General features: G+C 42.2%; 1 protein-coding gene across 4 annotated transcripts in view; it reads left to right on the plus strand.

Moving 5' to 3' along the window:
- adam12b (ADAM metallopeptidase domain 12b) overlaps positions 1-21,031 on the plus strand; it is a 337,966-nt gene that overhangs the window by 310,913 nt on the left and 6,022 nt on the right. For 3 of the 4 annotated variants that reach the window (XM_080205642.1, XM_080205644.1, XM_080205645.1), the window contains 5 exons: positions 5,791-5,899; positions 6,502-6,637; positions 9,862-9,949; positions 14,614-14,865; positions 19,435-19,550. In XM_080205642.1, coding sequence (XP_080061768.1) covers positions 5,791-5,899; positions 6,502-6,637; positions 9,862-9,949; positions 14,614-14,865; positions 19,435-19,550 — 701 coding nt within the window. The remainder of the gene's footprint in view (positions 1-5,790; positions 5,900-6,501; positions 6,638-9,861; positions 9,950-14,613; positions 14,866-19,434; positions 19,551-21,031) is intronic. The other variant, XM_080205643.1, reaches the window with a different exon arrangement.

Genomic DNA, 21,031 nt, shown 5'->3' on the forward strand with positions numbered 1-21,031 from the left:
TTGGGGAGGAGGGTGCAGTTTGCAGACACCATCAACTTCCCAACTGCCTCCAATCAAGCTCTGGGGGGGAAAGGTGGATGGCAGCACAATTTCCAATGAAGGGACTCTAAAGGATCTTATCCTTTCACTACTTCTGGTATTCTACCAGCAGCGGGCAGAGGATTCACCATGTGGGTCAACTGCACAGCAAACTCTGAGGGTTTGTGCCTGGCCAACAGGGAAAATGGCGCGGGGGGGTGGGGGGGGGGTCCCTTGCTGTCAGGTACTATACCTGATCTATGGACCCTGAATTGGGATGGGGAAGGATGCAGGCCAGAGAGAAGCCACCCTCGCCCCTGCCCTTGCTCAACCCATCTTCCACCAACTTACCACATCACCACCCCCTTTCCCACCACGCCTGGCATTTCCACCCCACTCCACTTGCCTCTATCCAGGGTTCTATTTATAATCCCTGATGAAGATCTAAGTACAGTTCCAATACTAGTCACCATTCCCAGTGGTACTCCTGGTACTGCAGAGCTGCCAACCCTGATTGAACAGCAGCTATGCGGGGGCATAATTCAGCAAGAGGCCCACCATTGTGCCCAGCCCACCATGACAATTAAATTCTACCCAGTGTGAAGATTCAAGGTTAAATTGGGCACACAGAGCAGGAAAAAGGGTTTGGGTAAATATGATTGCAACTATTTTCTCATGTAGAGAGTAAAACACCCCTGCGGACTGGCTGGGCTGAATTGCCTGCTACCCTGCTGTATTTGTTTCAGACAAAATAATTCAAAAAAGCAATACTGACTTCAAAAACATCCAATTGTGACATCTCTTGGTGCTCTGTGTTACTACAAGAATGGAAATACTGAAGTTAAAGAGATGTGTGTAACCTTTACTTAACAATTATTTGTAACATGCTTTTTATCTTTTGGCATTTTTGACATTTGGTTTCTGATTATCATGCAATACCAGAATGTTTCTGTACTTGATGTTTCCTGGATCTGAAAGAACTCTGTCATTATCTGATAATGATACACAGCTAACGGACCTTTCGTGCTATTACAGAATTGCAACTTGATTCCCTTTGGATTAATATAAAAGAGGACACAGTAACCTCAAAATTCAGATTGGCATTGCTGTAAAAGAGATGGAAACCTTTTGATTTCCTTTTTTCTGAGCCAACTTGTCCAGATAGGACCTTTTTGCATTATTCAACTGATTCAAGGTTGCGGGGGGTGGGTGCATTGAAAATTATTTTTTACATCGTGATTCAACATCAGGCAACGAGATGGTGCAATATGTCAGAGAGCTAAAGTGCATTTAGCTGCATGATTTCCACACACACTTGGTGTCTGATTCTTGCAGTATCGCTGTGGGAGTGGAGGCGCCTTCTATGTAACTTCGAAAGATGAGTTCAGTTAGATTGGTAAGAGTAGGTTTCTCATCTTATTATTAGTTCAGCAAGATTGAGGGGAAAAAAAATGAGAAAAATAGAGGGTGTTTCAAATCAAATGAAAAATAACTTTTTAAGAATTCGTTAAAAATGTGGTGACTCTTTCCAATTTATAATTGGACACAAGTAAATTATCACATCAGGAACAAAGGTAGTTTTTATTGAATAGGACTGTTTCATGACTTGGGAATGTACATATTCAGAAATAAAATAGTTTGTAATTATTTTGGTTTGCAGAGCCTAGTAAAGGGGTAAGATGCAATTATCCACAGCTCACTCATCATGAATACTGCATTCCTAATCTTCTCAACTCACTTTGCAAAGTTTTATGTTTAAAAACAGTGAAAATAGTTTTTTTCATTTTTGAGAGGCTTTATTTACCATTATAAAAATACAACACATTATCTAAAGAAAGCAGTTTTGGTGAAAATTTGGTACCAACCATATTATTATGGGTGGCTCGGTGGCACAGTGGTTAGCACTGCTGCCTCACAGTGCCAGAGACCCAGCTTCAGTTCCTGGCTTGGGTCACTATCTGTGCAGAGTCTGCATGTTCTCCCCGGATTTCCTCTAAGTGCCCTGGTTTCCTCCCACAATCTGAAAGACATGGTGGTTGGGTAACATTGGCCATGCTAAATTGTCCGTCAGTGTACCCAAACAAGTCCTGGAGTATGGCAACTAGGGGATTTTCCCAGTAACTTCATTGTAGAGTTAATGTAAGCCCACTAGTGACATTAATAAATAACCTAAACTAAAACTATTAGCATTTTTGTGTGCAACATTCTCATTGTAGCATTTTCTTCATGAGATCTTAGTAAATATAATTGCTGTATGTGCATTTCTCATAGATTCTTATGTCAATAAGCCCTTATTAAATCCTATTTTTAAAAATACATTGAATTAATCTACTTCTATAATAGAAGCATGAATTATTTTGAATTTTGTTTAGTGTTTTGCCATATTCCAATAATTAGCAAGAAACACAACATTGATTATAAAATACAGAGTTTACACCTAAATAGCTTCTTCAAAATGTTGAGATCTAATTTGATTCAAACATAAAATTCTTAAGGATTTGACAGGGATAGATGCTAAGAGGATGTTCTCCCTCACTGCAGGAACCTAGAACAAGGTGTCACAGTCTCAGAATAAGAGGTCAACCATTCGGACAGAGATGAGGAGATATTTCAACACTGGGGCTATCTGACCCAGCCAATTCTATACTCCACCAACGAGTTGTAAATTAATGCATTAATTTTCCTTGTAAAATCTGGAGGAAAAGATGGCCCATTATTTTATTATGACAATGTACAATTATCAAGTCTTAACAATTCCAATAAATCCTTTTTTTTGAAACAAGTCAAGTCTGTAGAAGCAGCTTCACAAGCTATGTAAAGTACTTTTCAGGCGTTCAGGGGGCTCTCTTAATGGCTCTCATAAAGAGCCATTTCTTATTATTGATTAGATCATTTGCAGCACTAAAACTGATAGTCACAATTTTGCTTGTTCAAGGAATTAATTTTCGATGAGCTTTTTAATCAGCAAATTGGGCCATCAACGGGTTCCAGATTCTAAGGTATTTCTACAATATGGAACATTTTAATCTCACTTTGAAAAGGAATGAATAGTTTTTCTGAATCCCACAAATTCAGTTTCAGGTAACTAGTGAGCACTTTTCATTTCCTTTTGCAGACTCCATCCATTTAGAAACGTTTTAGTTTATTGGATTTAAATATTGTAGAATTGACAAAATTGTATTTTTGAAGCCAAGAACATGTACAGCTTACAACCAGTGATCTTCATTTAAAAAAAAATTCTGATGTGCACTTATGTGCAATGTCAGAGATTTAGATTTAACAACTCTGCCACCCTTTAAAGATTACAGTTTCTGAAATAAATGGGGAAATTCAATGTTCCTGTGCTTCTTGCATTGATCTATGTTCAAAGCTTCATGCTCCCAGTGGGTAACTTTGTCCAGCACCAATACCTATCAAATACTTGCTGGCACCACATATGATTTTCCAACCACTTTGAACGAGATTGGAAAATTATGCACAGTTTGCAGTAGAATTTCAGAAATGCATTGCCAGCAACTAAGGCCTCCCACCGGGAACATAAAGACATAAAATCCCTTTAGTGTTCCTGGAATAGGGGAATCAAGGGTTGGTATGTAAAAGAAGCCCATGATAAAACAATGATGCATTGGTTCAGGATGGATCAGCCTTTTTCCTATGCTCAATTTCCATATATGTTCATACTTGCTGTTTTTTTACCACTTGAAATTGTCCACATTATGTGACTGAGGCAACAGGGCCATAAACAGCAACCAATTCTTTGTCTATACGGCTCTTGATTAGGCCACTAGGAAATAAATGTGCTGGATTAACTGTGCATGATTCAGTCACCAATAACCTTATCCCTTTTTTTACTTCATTCACTCAATGCGAGCATTAGAATCATAGAATCCCTACAGTGCAGAAGGAGGCCATTTGGCCCATTGAGCCTGCACCAACAACAATCCCACCTAGGCCCTATCCTCATAACCCTGCTAAATCCCCTGACACTAAGGGGCAATTGAGCATGGTCAATCCACCAAACCCACACCTCTTTGGACTGTGGGAGGAAACCAGAGCACCCGGAGAAAACCCATGTGGACATGGGGAGAATGTGCAGACTCCACACAGATAGTCATTCAAGGTTGGAGTTGTACCTAGGTCTTTGGCACTATGAGAGAGCAATGCTAACCACTATGCCACCATGCCAGCATTTATTGCCCATCCTGACATTTTTGATTTGATTTAATTTGATTTATTATAGTCACGTGTATTAGCATACAGTGAAAAGTGTTGTTTCTTGCATGCTGTATAGACAGAACACACCATTCATAGAAAAGGAATTGAGGGAGTGTAGAATATAGTGTTACAGTCGTAGCTAGGGTGTAGCGAAAGATCAACTTAATGCAAGGTAGGTCCATTCAGATGTCTAACAGCAGCAAGGAAGAAGCTATTCTTGAGTTGATTGGTACGTGACCTCACGCTTTTGTATCTATTTCCCGATTGAAGCCGGTGGAAGAGAGAATGTCAAAGTGCATGGGGTCCTTAATTATGCTGGCTGCTTTTCCAAGGCAGTGGGAAGTGTAGACAGAGTCAATGGATGGGAGGCTGGTTTGAATGATGGATTGGGCTACATTCACAATAACCTTATTCTCCTTGCTGTCTTGGGCAGAGCAGGAGCCATAACAAGCTGTGATACAACCAGAAAGAATGGTTTCTATGGTGCATCTGTAAAGTTGTCCGTGAGAAAATGTGCCTAACAATAACCTATAAACAAAGCTTTATAAGTAATTGTGTAATATTTGTAATCCTATGTCTCACAACTATCAGTTACATCACAAAACATGTTGTGTAGTATATGTACTCATAAATAAATGTCTATACACTGTCCACTGATTTAAATAAGGTGATTTGTACTAAATGTTCTGGTGGTCTCAAGTCAAGAGTCAGTTGTAATTATTGTTACAGAATTAGAATTTAGCTCATGATCATTTATTTTCCCTTCTCTCCTCCACACTTACAATGCTCCATCAGTTCATGGTTAGCATTGACACCTCACAGCTCCAGGGACCCAGGTCCAATTCTGGCCTCGGGTGATTGCCTGTGTGGAGTTTGCATGTTCCCTCCAAGTCTGTGTGGGTTTCCTCCCACATTCCAAAGATGTGCAGATTAGGCTGATTGGCCACTCTAAATTGTCTGTCAGTGTCAGGGAGATTAGCACAGTAAATATGTAGGATTACAGGGATAGGGCTAGGTTATTTAACTACACGGTGGGGAAGGGGGATGGTGGATTTCTCCTGCCCTCAGCTGATATCTGCAACAATTCCAGGCAAAAGTCAGCTTATAACATTCAGTAAAGAGAATCCTGAATATTTTTGGAGTTGCCAACATGGAACAGTTGATAATGCACAATCCAGGAACTGAATCTAGGGTGCCATGCCAAATGGTGCAGTTATCAATCAAGCTATCAAGATAGGATATATTTGTTATTAACCCTAAATGTAAGATCTGAAACATTGAGTGGGGTTTTCTTGCCTGCCCACAAGACCGGAAATTCCAGCCCGAGGTCAACGAACATTTAAATGGTCCATCAAATTTTCCCATCCTGCCGCAATGATCCCCACAGTGGGTGGGAGCAGACAATTTATCCCATTGAATGTGCAACTTTTATTAGGTTGGTTAGCTTTTTCTACTTAGTGTGTATGGCATATAAATTGACATGTAAAGCAGAAAAATAAAGATTTCTTCTTTTAAGCATGTTAATAGATGCTCACTTATTATTTTACATGTTAATAGGTTTGTAACAACAATAAAAACTGTCACTGTGACCATGACTGGGCCCCTCCATATTGTGACAAACCTGGTTTAGGGGGGAGTGTAGACAGTGGACCCATGAGACTTGAAGGTGAGGAATGACTGTATATTTTTCTACTAGCAATGCGTTACATTCACATACACAAAGTGGCATTAGCTTCTTCTACATATGTATGTCAGCATTTTTCTTGCGTATTTGTAATAAAACTTAATTTGGAAACTAGTCTATGTAGCGTAAATTATATATGTTAGAAAGAAGAACCTGTTTCCTGTGTAAGAATGTGCAGACAGAATCAAAATGTTAACCTAACCCGTATGGGGCACTGTATGCTGCAATGCAACTTAAAACAAACTCATTTCACTCAAGGTACCTTTAACATGAGTTCTTCATGAATAAATAATAATCTGTTACTTAAGTAGAAGGATGTGTTCCAAATTTGGTCTCTGGAAATGTACTTTTCGGGGGTAGCTTGCTGATCAACCACCGTAACTTTGCCCAAAAGCCCACTAATGTGAATGCTCCAGTTAGAACAGCCAATGGAGAAAACCCCTGGGATAATTCCTGGAACCAAAACTTGTGGAATAAATAACTAGATTCATTCCTTGATTAAACTTTTATACAATTTGACAGAAGTTATTTTGAAGGCAATGGTGCTGTCAAAACTGATTCTGTATTCATGCCTTTTGTTTCAGAAAGCAACAGCCTGTTTGTGGGCATACTAGTTACCATCTTGAGTCTTATCACCGCGGGGCTGATAATGTGTTTCAAAAGGAAGACATTGCTCCAACTTGTCTTCTCACATAAAATGACCACAGTTGAAAAATTAAGGTAAGGACTTTCTAACAATAAATATTTCCTGGAAGTTGCCATTGACCCGAAACAGAACTGGACTAGTCATATAAATATGGCTATCAGAGCAGGTCAGACACTCGGAATCCTGCAGCAAGTAACTCACTTCCTGACTCCCCAGAACCTGTCTACCGTCTCTAAGACACAAGTCAGGAGTGTGATGGTATACTTATCTCTTGTCTGGATGAGTGCAACTCCAACAACACTCAAGAAGCTTGACACCATCCAAGACAAAGCATACCACTTGATTGGCACCCCATCCACAAAGATTCACTCCCCCACCACCAACACACTGTGGCTGCATTGTGTACCATCTACATGATGCGCTGCATTGCAGGAACTCACCAAGGTTCCTCAGGCATCACTTTCCGTACTCAGAACTGATGTCATTTGGAAAGACAAGGATAGCAGATGCATGGGAACGCCATCATCTGGAAATTCCAGTCGGAACCAGACACCATCCTGACTTGGAAATATATTGCCATTCCTTCATTGTCATTGGGCAAAATCCTGGAAATCACCTCCCTTATGGTTACGCCACATGGACTGCAGCAGTTCAAGAAGGCAACTCACCACCACCTTCTCAAGGGCAACTAGGGATGGGCAATAAATGCTGGCCAGCCAGCAGTGCCCACACCCTATGAATGAATTTTTAAAATCCTCTAGTCTTTGAAATGGGGATTTTTGAAGACGTTTGTTGTTTTACTATGTTGATGAGAATGCAGTGTTAGAGCCTAAGGGAGAGGTAGTACCTGGATACGCTACTTCCCTAATCACTGATAAAGGATCCAGATACAATTGACATCCAAACTATATGTTGGAGAGCAGAGGGAAGGCATTTGCCTTTCTCTATCATGTGGATATTTTCACGTATATTGTCTGGGTTACGAAATGAACAAAGAACAGTACAGCACAGGAAAACAGGCCCTTCGACTCTCCAAGCCTGCACCGCTCATGAGCCGAACTAGACCATTCAATTGTATCCCTCTATTCCCAGTCTGTTCAAGTGGTTATCTAGATGTCTTAAACGATCCCAGCGTGCCCGCCTCAACCATCTTGCTTGTCTGTACATTCCAAGCCCCCACCACCCTCTGTGTAAAATACGTTCCCCTGACATCTATGTTGAACCTTGCCCCCCTCACCTTGAACTTGTGACCCCTTGTGTTCGTCACCTCCGACCTGGGAAAAAGCTTCCCACTGTTCACCCTATCTATGCCCTTCATAATTTTATACACCTCTATTAGGTTGCCCCTCATCCTCCTTTCCAGGGAGAACAACCCCAGTTTACCCAATCTCTCCTCATAGCTGGTCCAAAATGGTGGGCCATCTTCTCATTTGGCTGCAGAGGCAGGACCACCATTGGCCAGCATGCCAGGTTCCCGCCATGGTCGCATCCCTAGGCAAGTTTCATGGAGACAGGAATGGGGGAACGAGAGTTGATGGCTATCTGGCCAAAGGCAGCAAGAGGATGAGACGCCGTGAGGCAACCACTCAATTGACCCTCTTCTCAAAAATTGTCCCCTGGCTCCTGGCTTTGGCAACAGAAGGATTGGGACTTGCAAACAGAAATCTAGCTGGGTTTCCTAATGTTTTCTTGCCATTATACTTCATCAAAACTCTTGCTGTGTGCTCCCTCTTACAATACTTTGGGCAAGGTTCTCCAGCCTCCCCTCACTGTTTTTCTCAGTGGTGAGGGGCAGCGAGATCTTCTGGTCCCGCTGTTGTCAATGGGAATTCCTACTGAAGCCACCCCATGCTGCCGGGAAACCTGTGGTGAGACCAGAGAATTCTGACAGTGTGATCCGGTCTTTATTTAACTCACCATCCAGTATGTAGGTTTTAGCAGTCCATTTGGTTGTACGGTTACCATCGAAAATGGCACTGCTTTAGAGATATAATACTGCTCCTCTGGAGTCTAAATATTAGGCCTTTCAGAGGGAAGGAGATTTTCAATTAAAGGACTGGTTTTGGATTTGAACACAGTAAGAAATCTCACAGCATCAGGTTAGAGTCCAACCAATTTATTTGAAAGTAAACTCACAAGCTTTCGGGGTTTGCCCCTTCATCAGGTGAATGGAGAGTTCTGGCCTCAGACAGAGCATATAACAGCACACACAGTTTACAGAATACTGATTAGAATGCGAATCTTCACAGCTAACCTGCTATTCAAGTTTTAAAGATGCAGACAATTAAAACTTGAATAGCAGGTTAGCTGTGAAGACTCGCATTCTAATCAGTATTCTGTAAACTGTGTGTGCTGTTATATGCTCTGTCTGAGGCTAGAACTCTCCATTCACCTGATGAAGGGGCAAACCCCGAAAGCTTGTGAGTTTACTATCAAATAAATTGGTTGGACTCTAACCTGGTGTTGTGAGATTTCTTACTGTGTTTACCCCAGGCCAACGCCGGCATCTCCACATTTGGATTTGAAGCCAGCTGCCAGTGTGAGAAGACAGAGAGCCCCAATTCACCGCTTGATCTTCTTTCACATCTTTCATTTCAACTCCAGCAAATGAATGGAATACCACTTCCAAACTTTTTCTGTCCTTACAAATATTACTCAACAATTTGCCCCAGTCTTGGAAAATACAGTTGCCAGGAGTAAAGAGGAATTGAAAAAGAAAAGCAGCTTATTTCCAATCTTGGGTTGATAATAATAAGTCAAGTTTAACTCCCCAGTGGTTTTAGGTTAATAGACTGCACAACATTGTAAAGGGACACTCTACTCAGAAAGTGAGCACTTTGATTCCAGTCTGCCCTCCATTAACTAGCTAGCTTTGGAGATATAAATTGGTCTTGGTTTCCCAGGGTAAATAGGAGGAACTTTATCCAAGGATCCTGCATTGATTGTCATCTAGTGACTCCTGCTGGTAATTTCATGTTGAAAGATGTCAGATAAGGATGGAACTAAACTTGCTTCTGATGCTCTCCATGGTCAAATAGTTTGTCAACTAAACTCACTGTCCAGCCAGATGTCACAGGTATTTGTGCATACGGAATGGGCCCATTCCTATTGGGGTTAAAATTAGATGTTGAGGGAAGAACAGCTTGGAATAAATTACAACTGGTAAAGATTTGACCACATGAAAATTGTTCTGAAACGTGTATTTATTGTCTTAGAGCTCATACACTCTAATTGTAATTGAATATATAAAAGCTGAATACATTAATTGGACAAAGATCTTTCCTTTTTCGATTTCTAGGACTGTAGGTCCAACTAGATCTTCAACAACAAGCCAATCTAGCACAACCTACACAACTCCCATCAAAAGACAAGGCAACATATATAAGGTATGTCATCAGAAATTTGTGACTAGGTGCAGGTTAGGGTGATGTGTGATTGCCCCACAGGAACTTTGTGCTGTTTGATAATCGTTGAGTACCTTATGTGCTGCTGAGTGGCTGCACAACCAGCAGTAGACCCAGGTTCATGCAAGACTAATGCCAACTAAAGCTAATCTGCACTTCTTAAAGGGAAGGTACAGTCTGGCCATATTTGGATCCTGGAAGTGGCTGGGGAAGAGCCTCTGATAGAAACAAACAGGGGGCTAGGGAGAAGGCTTGTAGGGTCCCAGATACAGTGCTCGAAGCATCAGTGTGGGAGACAGAAAAGAGGAGAGAGCATGTCCACCTGGAGAAGGACCGGAGACCCTCAGATACATACTGTGAATGCAATGGAAGCAAACAGCTAGGGAGGACCATTCCTGGAGTCTGGCACCAAAAACCTGGATGCGCTACTAGAAAAATATCAGCGATCTCGCACAAATGATCAAGGCCAATGAATTCATTATCAAATCCTACATCTTATCCGTTGCACCATGAACCTCAGACACTGCTCAATGCACCACAGCCCACATTACTCAACCATCAGCAACCTCCAACAATCAGGACTTGTGTCTAACGTTCATGTGCTGCACCTCACCTTTACACACCACAGCTGCCAGCTTCACGCTCACATTTCACAGCTTCCACATACTTCTAGCAATGACAGGCACGTCATCCAAATACATTGATACACACTCACTGACACTCTTGATTTTTATCACAAGAAGGTGGCAGGTGACAAGAGGAGCAGCAGAGAACCAGCAGGGGATAGGCACAGCTGTGTATCCTCACCTCCTTGGGGAAGATGGAGCTCAGCATTATTGGTGGAGTCTCCACTTCACCCATTACCACCACCATCACTGAAACCATCCACATTCCTACCTTATGCCTCTTTTCACCTCACTATCATTCTGCAGTCTGGAATGATGTACAGATTTCAGATAGCGTAACCATGCACGTCTTACTTTACACCCAACTGCCTGTCCTCACCCCAGAGCTCTCCTTCTGCATTCATACTCCCAGCGACCCAGAACATGCTGCCTAGCCAGCTAGCAGTGCCAGTGGATGAAGTCTCACAACACCAGGTTAGAGTCCAACCAGTTTATTTCATAGTAATCCCACAAGCTTTTGGAAACGGTGTTCCTTCGTCAGGTGTGTGGAAGGTTCAGAACCTTCAGAAGCTATCATGGCTGCACAAACTGGTGTGCAAAGGGACATGCAGGGTCAGACAGCACTCCAACAATTTGTCCTCCAGTAATTACTAGGATTGCTGAGATGTCACCCCATGGGAGTAGCGGTGACTCTGTGTACAATAGACCTGTCAATGTCTATCCAAATGATAGTGTGTATGTATACAGGGCCTCAGTGACCAGCAGAATGTAGCGATGCATGGCAAACTGAGATATGTCGGTGATGTTACTTGTTCCAACCTGCAAGGAGCAATTGGTGTAAAAGTTGTGGGCACCAGTGACCTTGATGGCTACTAACAATGCCATTCTGACCCTGGTGTGTGGATGTAAGTCTGGTTCAAAGAAGTGGCAATGTTCTATGACCACCTCATTGATGAAGCGCAGATGTTACTGCTGGCTGAGGTCCAGGTAGAAGTAGTTTCTGAGGAATGTAGGTGGGTATGGTCCCCTGGTAAGACCCTACCTCCTTCTGTCTTTGTTAAAAGCTGCCTCAGCCCCATATCCCAGTCACACTGCACTCAAGATGAACCATATCCCACCTGAGTGCAAGCAACTGATTCACCCAAACGTCTTTCAAAAGCAAGCAAGACTGTGTCACTGCACCACCTCTCTTCTCCATTTTCCTCATTGCAATACTGCACCTTGCCTCCAGTAAATTACACACAGGCACAAAGATGGGAAATTGTTCAATCTACACTGCCTTCAAATCAAAACCAAATTTACTCCAACCTCGATCATGGAGCTTCAATTTGCAGATGATGGAGAGTGTTTGCACTCATTCATAAACTAAACTCCAGGTCATTGTTGACTTCTCCAAAACATAGGCGCAAGTGAGCTTTTCAGTAAACACCCAAAAACTACAGTCAGCTTTCAACCGACTCCCACAGCAAGATCCTAGAAAATGCAGATTAATTTCCTTAACTTGGGAGCCACCTCTTGAAAAAGGGCGGCTTAGGTGACAACTCAGCCTTTGGTCAAATAAGGAACAGACTATTTGAGGACCGGGATCTCAAACATGAGACCAAGATCTTGGTTTACCAGCCAGAAGTGATCCCTGCCCCCCTAAACACTTCTGAGACATGGACATCCTGTAGCAGACGCTTTAAAGCACTTCACAAGATTCTCCAAATCCAGTGGAAAGACAGGTAGGTAGTCCAACAGCAACATTCTCCCACAGGTCAACATGGCCAGATGTTAATCATCTAAAACTAGCCCCACTGGGTGGGAAATTTAGCTCTCATGCCTGACTTCTAAAGCAACTGCTCTACTCACAACTTGGTCATGGCAGGAGACTTTCAGAAGGACAGCAGAACACAAATGTATGTCCTCAAATCACCCCTGGAGAGATCAAGCAAACCCATTAACTCATGGGAATCCTCAGCTTGTGACCGACTGAAATGGAAAAGGTTTGTTCAGGAAAACGCCAAGACTTCATTGGGAGCGTACAGAGGCAAAGTCGAGGCAGGCAAGAATATACACAAACTCCAATCACCCTATCTCTAAGCACCATCTATCCCACGTGAAACGAATAAAGTTTATTTATTTGTCACAAGGGAGGCTTACATTAGCACTGCAATGAAGTTACTGTGAGATTCCACTAGTTGCCACATTCCGGTGCCTGTACAGGTCATTGCACCTAATCAGCATGTCTTTCAGACTGTGGGAGGAAACCGGAGCACCAGAGGAAACCCACACAGACACTGGGAGAATGCGCATACCCCACACAGACAGTGACCCAACTCGGGAATTGAACCCGGGTACCTGGCGTTATGAGGCAGCAGTGCTAATTGCACATTGGATTGATCAGGTGTCTCCAAACCATCAAACCAGCAAGTCCTCGATCCAGAGGGACTGCTTAAAAAGAACAAACAGCCCTTCTTACTGACTCAAAGAACATCTGTCAACTCCTTCAACCACACAGCACCAAGTATGTCTACTAACTCAGCAGCAGCAAAAATAAGTCAAAAGTACCTGGTCTGAACGTTTAAATATTGATGTCTTTAAATAATATTGACTGGAGTGTGTCCTTTTATTCAGTTATTCATGTTTGGGAGAGAGTGTTAACAGAACCAACAATATCCAAAATGATATATTGGGTAGACCAGAGCTAGACACTAATTCACATCACGATCTGTCAGCTTGTCTGCTTTTGGAACATGCGCAGGACCTCTGCACCATTGCTCCTCAAAAGCTGGTGGACGGCATGCATCACCTCAGAAGTCACTGGGAGCAGACCACCACCATTGTTTTCATCCCCTGGCTCATGTTATGCCCAAACCAATGGAGCTATAGAGCTGAAATTTGCAACTGTTATTTTGTTAACCACTGCTGAGTTTATTTTTATCAAAAACATGTAGCAGCTGTGGTTCAGTTGGTAGCACTCTCGCCTCTAAATCACAGGATTCCAGGTTCAAACTCCACTCCAGGGCTTGAACGCAATGGTCAAGACCGAGCCTCCAGTGCAGTACTGAGAGAGTGCTGTGCTCTCTTTTGGATGAGACATAGGCTAGAATTTTACTGGCACACCCACCCCAATTTCAGGGGCAGGCAGGGCTCGGAGAATGACATTCTCCGTTGGCCTCGGGCAGGATCGTACGAACCTTAGGCAGACATGCAGGTAAAATTCTGCCCATGATGAGACCATATCTTGCTGTTTGGGTGGATTTAAACGATTCCATGTCACATGTGACAAAGAGTGGAAGAGCCCTGATGTCCAAGTCAACATTTACCCCTCAATCAAAATCACAAGAAGCAGATTATCTGGCCACTATGACATTGGTGTTTGTGGGAGATTGCTAAGTGTATATTAGTCACTGTGTTTCCTCTATTGCAACAATGACAACCCTTCAGAAAGTACTCAATTAACTATAAAGCACTTTGAGATTTCAAAGAACAAAAAAAATTATAGCACAGGAACAGGCCCTTTGGCCCTCCAAGCCTGCACCAACCACGCTGTCCAATTTAATTAAAACCCCGTACCCTTCCGGGGATCATATCCCTCTATTCCCACCCTATTCATGTACTTGTCAAGATGCCCCTTAAAAGTCACTACTATATCTGCTTCCACTACCTCCCCCTGCAATGAGTTCCAGGCACCCACTACTGTCTGTGTAAAAAATCTGCCTTGTACATCTCCTTTAAACCTTGCCCCTCGCACCTTAAACCAATGCTCCCTAGTAATTGACTCTTCCACCCTGGGAAAAAGCTTCTGGCTATCCATTCTGTCCATGCCTCTCATAATCTTGTAAACTTTTATCAGGTCTCCCCTCAACCTCCATTGCTTCTGTGGTCTTTTTTTTCTTTCTCTATTAATGATTTAGTCAACAGCTAATTGATAATTCCTTATAAAAAGTTTCATATGAGCAGTATTCTATGAGAACTAATTAATATGTCCTCAGCAAAAGTTTATTATAGTTCAGTTTTGTTGTGTGTTTGTCTCAGCAGGCGGACAATCTGAAGTCAGCCAGCCCATTTGCAGCTCCGAATGAGCGAGATCAAGCAGTGCGAGGGCCGCCCCGCTATCAGCCAGTTCACATCAGTAACCCACTGCCAAATTCAGTTGGAAGAGCAAATTTGCACTTTTCCCTGACACCTCAACGGGTCCTGCCGCCACTGAACCACAACATGGAGTCTAATTCATCAGGAGCACCAGGCAGACCATTGCCAGCCAAACCCTCCTTCAGAAATCCACAGGTTTGCATATGTTCAATTTTCTGCAGAGGTCTAAGATGGTACCACATGCTGAAAAATTCAAGAGAAGTATCAAAAGCTTGAAGAGGGTTGTCTCTCAGATCTTTCTGACTGTTTTTACAATAATTTGTAACAATTCAGGCTATTAGTATAAACACACAACAATTTTAAGAATGAGAGGATAAAATTATCTTCATTGTTCCAGTTGCTCACTTTTTCATTCTGCAACAAAGGTTATTATTACTCTTCATTTGTGGCAACAAACCCAATTCTTAAACTTCATTAAATATCCACACTCCAAAGATGTGTGGGTTAGGTAAATTGGCCATGCTAAATTGTCCATTAGTGTCTGGAGAATTAACAAGGTAAATATGTGGGATTATAGGAATAGGGCCTGGGTGGGATTGTTGTCAATGCAGGCTCAATGGGCTGAATGGCCTCCTTCTGCACCGTAGAAATTCTATGATCTGAATATTGACAGACAAATCGTTGTGCCTGTATTAACCACATAAGGTATCTTACAAATATTCTAGGACAATGTTAAATATTTTTAAAACACCATTTCCAAGAGTTTCAATCTGGTTCATGGTTATTTCTAATCAAATAAATTTTATCAAACCTTTTTGAGAGAATAGTGGCTCTGGCCATTGTGGTTTTCCGCTAAAGTTCTACCAAAGTTATAGAGATGGAACAGGAAAACTCTCAAAGAATTTCCTCTCCCACTCACCCACTTCCACCCCGCTCCCAAGATCTCCAGTTCCTACCACCTTTGTTTTGGCTAAGCACACATGGACATGGGTGCACTGTTTTCACTCCAACATGACAAATCCAAATTTTACATAATGTTTTTGTTGCACTCTTTGAACGTTAGTGATGTTCAAGGGAAGCTGAGATAAAAGCTTGAAGAAAGTAGAAAATAAGCTGCTTATTTCTGAAGATGTGTTGAAATGCTGAAATATTTATCTGTCTGTACAAGAGAAGGAAAATAATGCAGGATAAAAGGTTGCTGAAATTGCTTATACACTGACCAGCTGTGCTTCCTTTTCTCAAGAGGAGATCTAGAATTCAAATTCTGATTAGATTAGGTCAGCGTGGTTGCACAGTGCTTAGCAATGCTGCCTCAAGGCGCCGGGGACCCGGGTTTAATTACAGCCTTCGGTGACTGTGTTTGGAGTCTGCACATTCTCTTTGTGTCTGCATGGGTTTTCCTCTGGATGCTCTGGTTTCTCTCACAGTCCAAAGATGTGCAGTTTAGGTGGATTGGCCATGTTAAATTGCCCCTTAGTGTCTCAAGAAAGGAGTTTAGGGGAATTAACTGTGGTAAGTGTGTGGGAATGCAGGGATAGGGTCTGGGTAAGATACTCTATCAGAGAGTTGGTGCAGACTCAATGAGCCAGATGGCTTCTTCTTTATGATTTAAATTTATGTTCAGGGTGATTAGGTGCAACTCTGGTTTTTAAGGGTTTTTTTGCTATTTTAGGAAATTTCAGTAAGTTGCAGCGAGACTCATCCCTGTAAACAGCTTCTTCAGCTGCTCGCAAGCTCTGTGTGTAACCCAAAGATAAATTTATTTGGATTTATTAAACCAGTTAGGGCTTTAGGAGACTGTAAAGGCACCACTAAGGCAACATAGAAGCACAGGACAGAGTAGTACTGGTTTCTCTTAATTAATTCAAGGGATGTGCATGTAACTCATTCCTAAAAGCCTCTGAGAAAGTGGTGGTGAGCTGCTTTCTTGAATCTATCTGAATTACTTGCTAGAACATCTTTGGGTCTGGAGCAATGTGTAGGGAAGACTGGATAAGGACAGCACATCAACTTTCATAGAATCATAGAATTCCTACAGTGCAGAAGGAGGCCATTCGACCCATCAATTCTGCACCAACTACAATCCCACCCACGCCCTACACCCTTCATCCTACATATTTACCTTGCTGATCCCTCTAACCTAAGTATCCCAGGACACTAGGGGCAATTTAGCATGGCCAATCAACCTATCCTGCACATCTTTGGAGTGTGGGAGGAAACTGGAGCACCCAGAGGAAACCCGTGCAGGCGCAGGAAGAACAAGCAAACTTCAGACACGCAGTGACTCCAGCTGGGAATCGAACCCAGGTCCATGGAGATGTGAGGCAGCAGTGCTAACCACTGTGCTACCGTGCTGCTCGAAATATTCCTCAAGAATATTAGTGAATCAGATGGGATTTCGCACCAATCTGGTCATTTTTTGGTTACTATTACCGATGGTAGCTTGTTGATCCAGATTTAGTTCATTAAATTGAAATGTCCCAACTGTTATGGGATTTGAACTCATGGGCAGAATTTTACTCGGCCCTGGGTGGGGAGTTGGGAGGTGCCCCTGCACACTCCTGCCAACAGTGGGAATTTTCCCAGTGACGGACAGTCAGTTAACATAATTAAAGGCCCTGTTAAGGGCAGTTTTAGGGAACAGCATCTCCCCAGTGAATGAAATGCTGCTAGCTCATGCCTCCCGATGATTCCATGCACCAAAGAGGGAGCCACACAGACTGCCTCCTCCATCCCCCTGCCCCCGCCCCCACCCCACCCCACTCCCTGCCCTCAGGGGCTCCCCCTCCCTCACTCAATCCCCTGAAAATTTCTATTTTTTTATCTTTATCTGGAAGGCCCCTGAAGTCTCCTAACTGGCCTGAGCAGTGCCCTCTCTCTGGGTGGCATGGGTTTCAGAATGGAGCAGTAGTATCAGGAGCCCCACCCTCTGTCCTTATTTGAATTATGGGCCCATTGGCACCCAATTTGGAAGCTGCCTGTGGTAAAATTGTCGGCTGGTGTTGCTGTCGCTAAGTGCAGGCTCAGAACCCACTGTTTTGCCTGCAGTTAGGTTCAGCCTATGCCTCTGAATCATTAACCCAGGTGTCTGGATTATAAATGCACTAGTATAACCATTAATCTGCCGATGAAGGGACAATTAGTCCACTCTCTGTCATACCAGCCTTGGCATGATGTATGATTTTAAAAATGCTCTTGTATCATGAGTGAGTAACAGGATGACACGATTGCGTCTCTAATTTTGTCATTCCATTGCCTTCTGCACACAGATATCAGTAAAGATCTTGCATACCATGTTACCATGGCAACAGCAGACTTTTGACTTGTTTGGAGCGCCGTTTAAATTTTCATTTACTTAATTAGTTATCTGAACGTGTTCAAAAAGGCCCAAGGTGATTTGGGTCATTTAAAAGGAAAGGAAAGCAGCAAATGCTGGAAATTGGAAATAAAAACAGAAAGTGCTGGATAAAAAGAAAGAAAATAAACAGTTAACATTGAATTACTTGCCCACAAAATGGTAACCGATCTTTTCTCTTTGGTCAGATTCTGAGAGAGCTGTTAATCAAATATTTATTTATATTACATTTAATGTAATTAGAAAATAGTACTGGGTTTTATTCTATTTTGTGTGGGGAAGGGAGGAAGGAAATGGTTTGTGGTCTTTTACATGCAATTACTATTTCTTTTCTTGTATGAACATGTTAAATCTCTTCCGATTAAACCAAATTCGTAAAAGGTTATTATTTACCATAATGAATGTGGCAATTATTGTTATTAAGTATGTTGGCACTTTGTAAATGAACGGCAAACAGAGCATTTTACAGATTGCAAGTAATTTACACTCCCAATTATAGTCATTAGTCAGCAGAAGACCCATTATTATCCTCCATTTGTATTAGTGGCAGCGAACCACATCTGATTCCAGGAACATAATATATCTGGAACTGTCACCATTTGGCAAACAAAATAATTCTACAGTAGAAAATCACATTTATAATTTAAAATGTAAAAAAGCACAAACTCTCTACAACACTGCAGCTAAAAAATTCAGTTGGCACATTTAAAATAATGTGAATATTGCTCTATTAATTAATGTAAGCATTTTCACATAAAATACAATGTGAAGGCGGCATTAACTCTCTGTAGCCACTGACTCCGACCTCTAGCTGGTCTCTGTTTCAGATTGAACCTGATTGTTTGTAATCTCAGTGTCCTATCTGACCCTAAACTGACTCCTACCCCACATCCTTTCCATCACAATGACCACCCACTTCCACCTCCATAAATACCACCTGTCTTCTCTCTTGCTTCAACCGTCTGCTGCTTTTGTTACCATCAGACTTGATTATTCCATTACTATGAAGGCCATCCTCCCATCTTCGACTTTTCATAAATTTGGGCTCATCCAAAAACCTTTTTCTAATTCACACCAGGTTCAGCTCACCCATCATCCTGTGTTCGCTTTGGTTCCAGCTCGCCAAAAGATTAGTATATTACAAGATTCTTAACTTCATTTTCAGTTCTCTCCATGACCTTGTCCCTCCCTGTTTTGGAACCTGCTCCAACACATCATGCCTCCCACAACTTGTTTCTCCATCTTGGTCCTCCTGTACCACCCTCACGTCCAAAAGTAGCAAGAAATTCCTGCACTTCTGCATCTGCACATTTATGAAGTATTTTGGGGTTTATTTGCTTTTCATCCTGGTTATCCTGCTCTCCTCAAATCTCAAGCAACTGCCGCTATTTTGTTCATGTTCGTTGCAGGGTCCTTCGATGCGTAGTCCTCCACAGAAACCTCTGCCAGCAAATCCCATAAACCGGCCATCTCACCTGAATGCTCCCTCTGTGCAGCGCCCTGAGATCCAGATTAAGCCTGTCAGGTGAGTTACTTACACGACTGAGCCTTTACCTGACTGCGAGTGAAATAAACTCATGAAAGACCAGATACGCTGATGTACACTTGGTGATGGAGATCTTAAATATCCTGTGTGCTTCTGAACCATACTAACAAGCAGCGTAGACCATAAGATGTAAGAGCAGAAATAGGCCATTCAGCCCATCAAGCCTGCTCCCACTATAGATTTATTGCACTTGAAATTCAAGACAATAATCAAGACAAGATGAGCTTGTGTATGACATTTCAATCTTCAATGCTTCTCCATCTACTGAACCCATCATAATATCTGTGGTATATATGAAGCACAGTGGAATGGGCTCACACCAGAATCCAAAATTCATTACCTGATCAAAATCAGTGTGTTATATATCACCCCGACTCCCAGACATAATAGAAATTCTGTTATACAGCTGTTTACATTATATTTATTTATTTATCATTCATTAGTGTCACAAGTAGGTCCACATTAACACTGCCATGAAGTCACTGTGAAAATCCCTGAGTCACCACACTCCAGCGCCTGTTCGGGTACACTGAGGGAGAATTTAGCATGGCCAAGCATGTCTTTTGGACTGTGGGAGGAAACCCACGCAGACGCAGAGAGAATGTGCAAACTCCACACAGACAGTGATCCAAGCCAGGAATCGAACACGGGTCCTTGGTGCTGCAAGGCAGCATTGCTAACCACTGTGCCGACAATAAATTATCACTTTACCAGCTTGCTTGCTTTTTGGGGATCTGACTCTGAAGTGTTTTTTTAAAGATCAGTTTCCATCTATGTGTGATGTTTACTAGATGTTAATATGGTTTGTGTTTTTTGTCTCTCCCTCCCATCTTGGATCTCCTACGATCTCCAATCATTCTCTAGTCAAGAGGCTTATAATCATTCTGCTCCTATGTCTTATGGTCTTATCTGCCAGTACTGCTTTTTAGCTTCCAGCTGGGAGGCTCATTAAAGTTGACTTTCCTGTCAGTTTTGCATTACCTCCTGTGAAGAAGCATGTCGACTTTGCTTGACATCTGCTTGACATAACGAAAATTAAGAATTTGTATTGCAGACATCAACCTGTGCCTTACTGCTGTGTGGTACAGCAGACTGGAACAATGACCTGCTTCTATGCTTTAAAAGGTCATTTTTAATTAAAGCTCAATACCAATGCATTTCAATGATGAATTAGGAACATTTATTGAAGTCCCGGATTGATTAAGCCTTAATGGACATTGTAGTTCAACAGAAACAAAAGGCAAAATAATTGGATGCACGAGCAGAAAATAATAATTAATTTGGGCGTCACAGAAAGATTTTTTTTTGACATCAGTTACTGCCTCCATCTATTTTCTGTGTAAGGCAGAAAATCCAAAGCAACCTTGGGTGTTGATCATACTATTAATTTTAAAATTGATATTTGAAATCTGAAGATATTGTTTGTATTCTGGAGACAGATGCAGAATGTCACATTATTA

The sequence above is a fragment of the Carcharhinus amblyrhynchos genome, chromosome 17 (genome assembly GCF_965287045.1).
Source record: "Carcharhinus amblyrhynchos chromosome 17, sCarAmb.v2.hapA, whole genome shotgun sequence".
Lineage (NCBI taxonomy): Eukaryota > Metazoa > Chordata > Chondrichthyes > Carcharhiniformes > Carcharhinidae > Carcharhinus > Carcharhinus amblyrhynchos.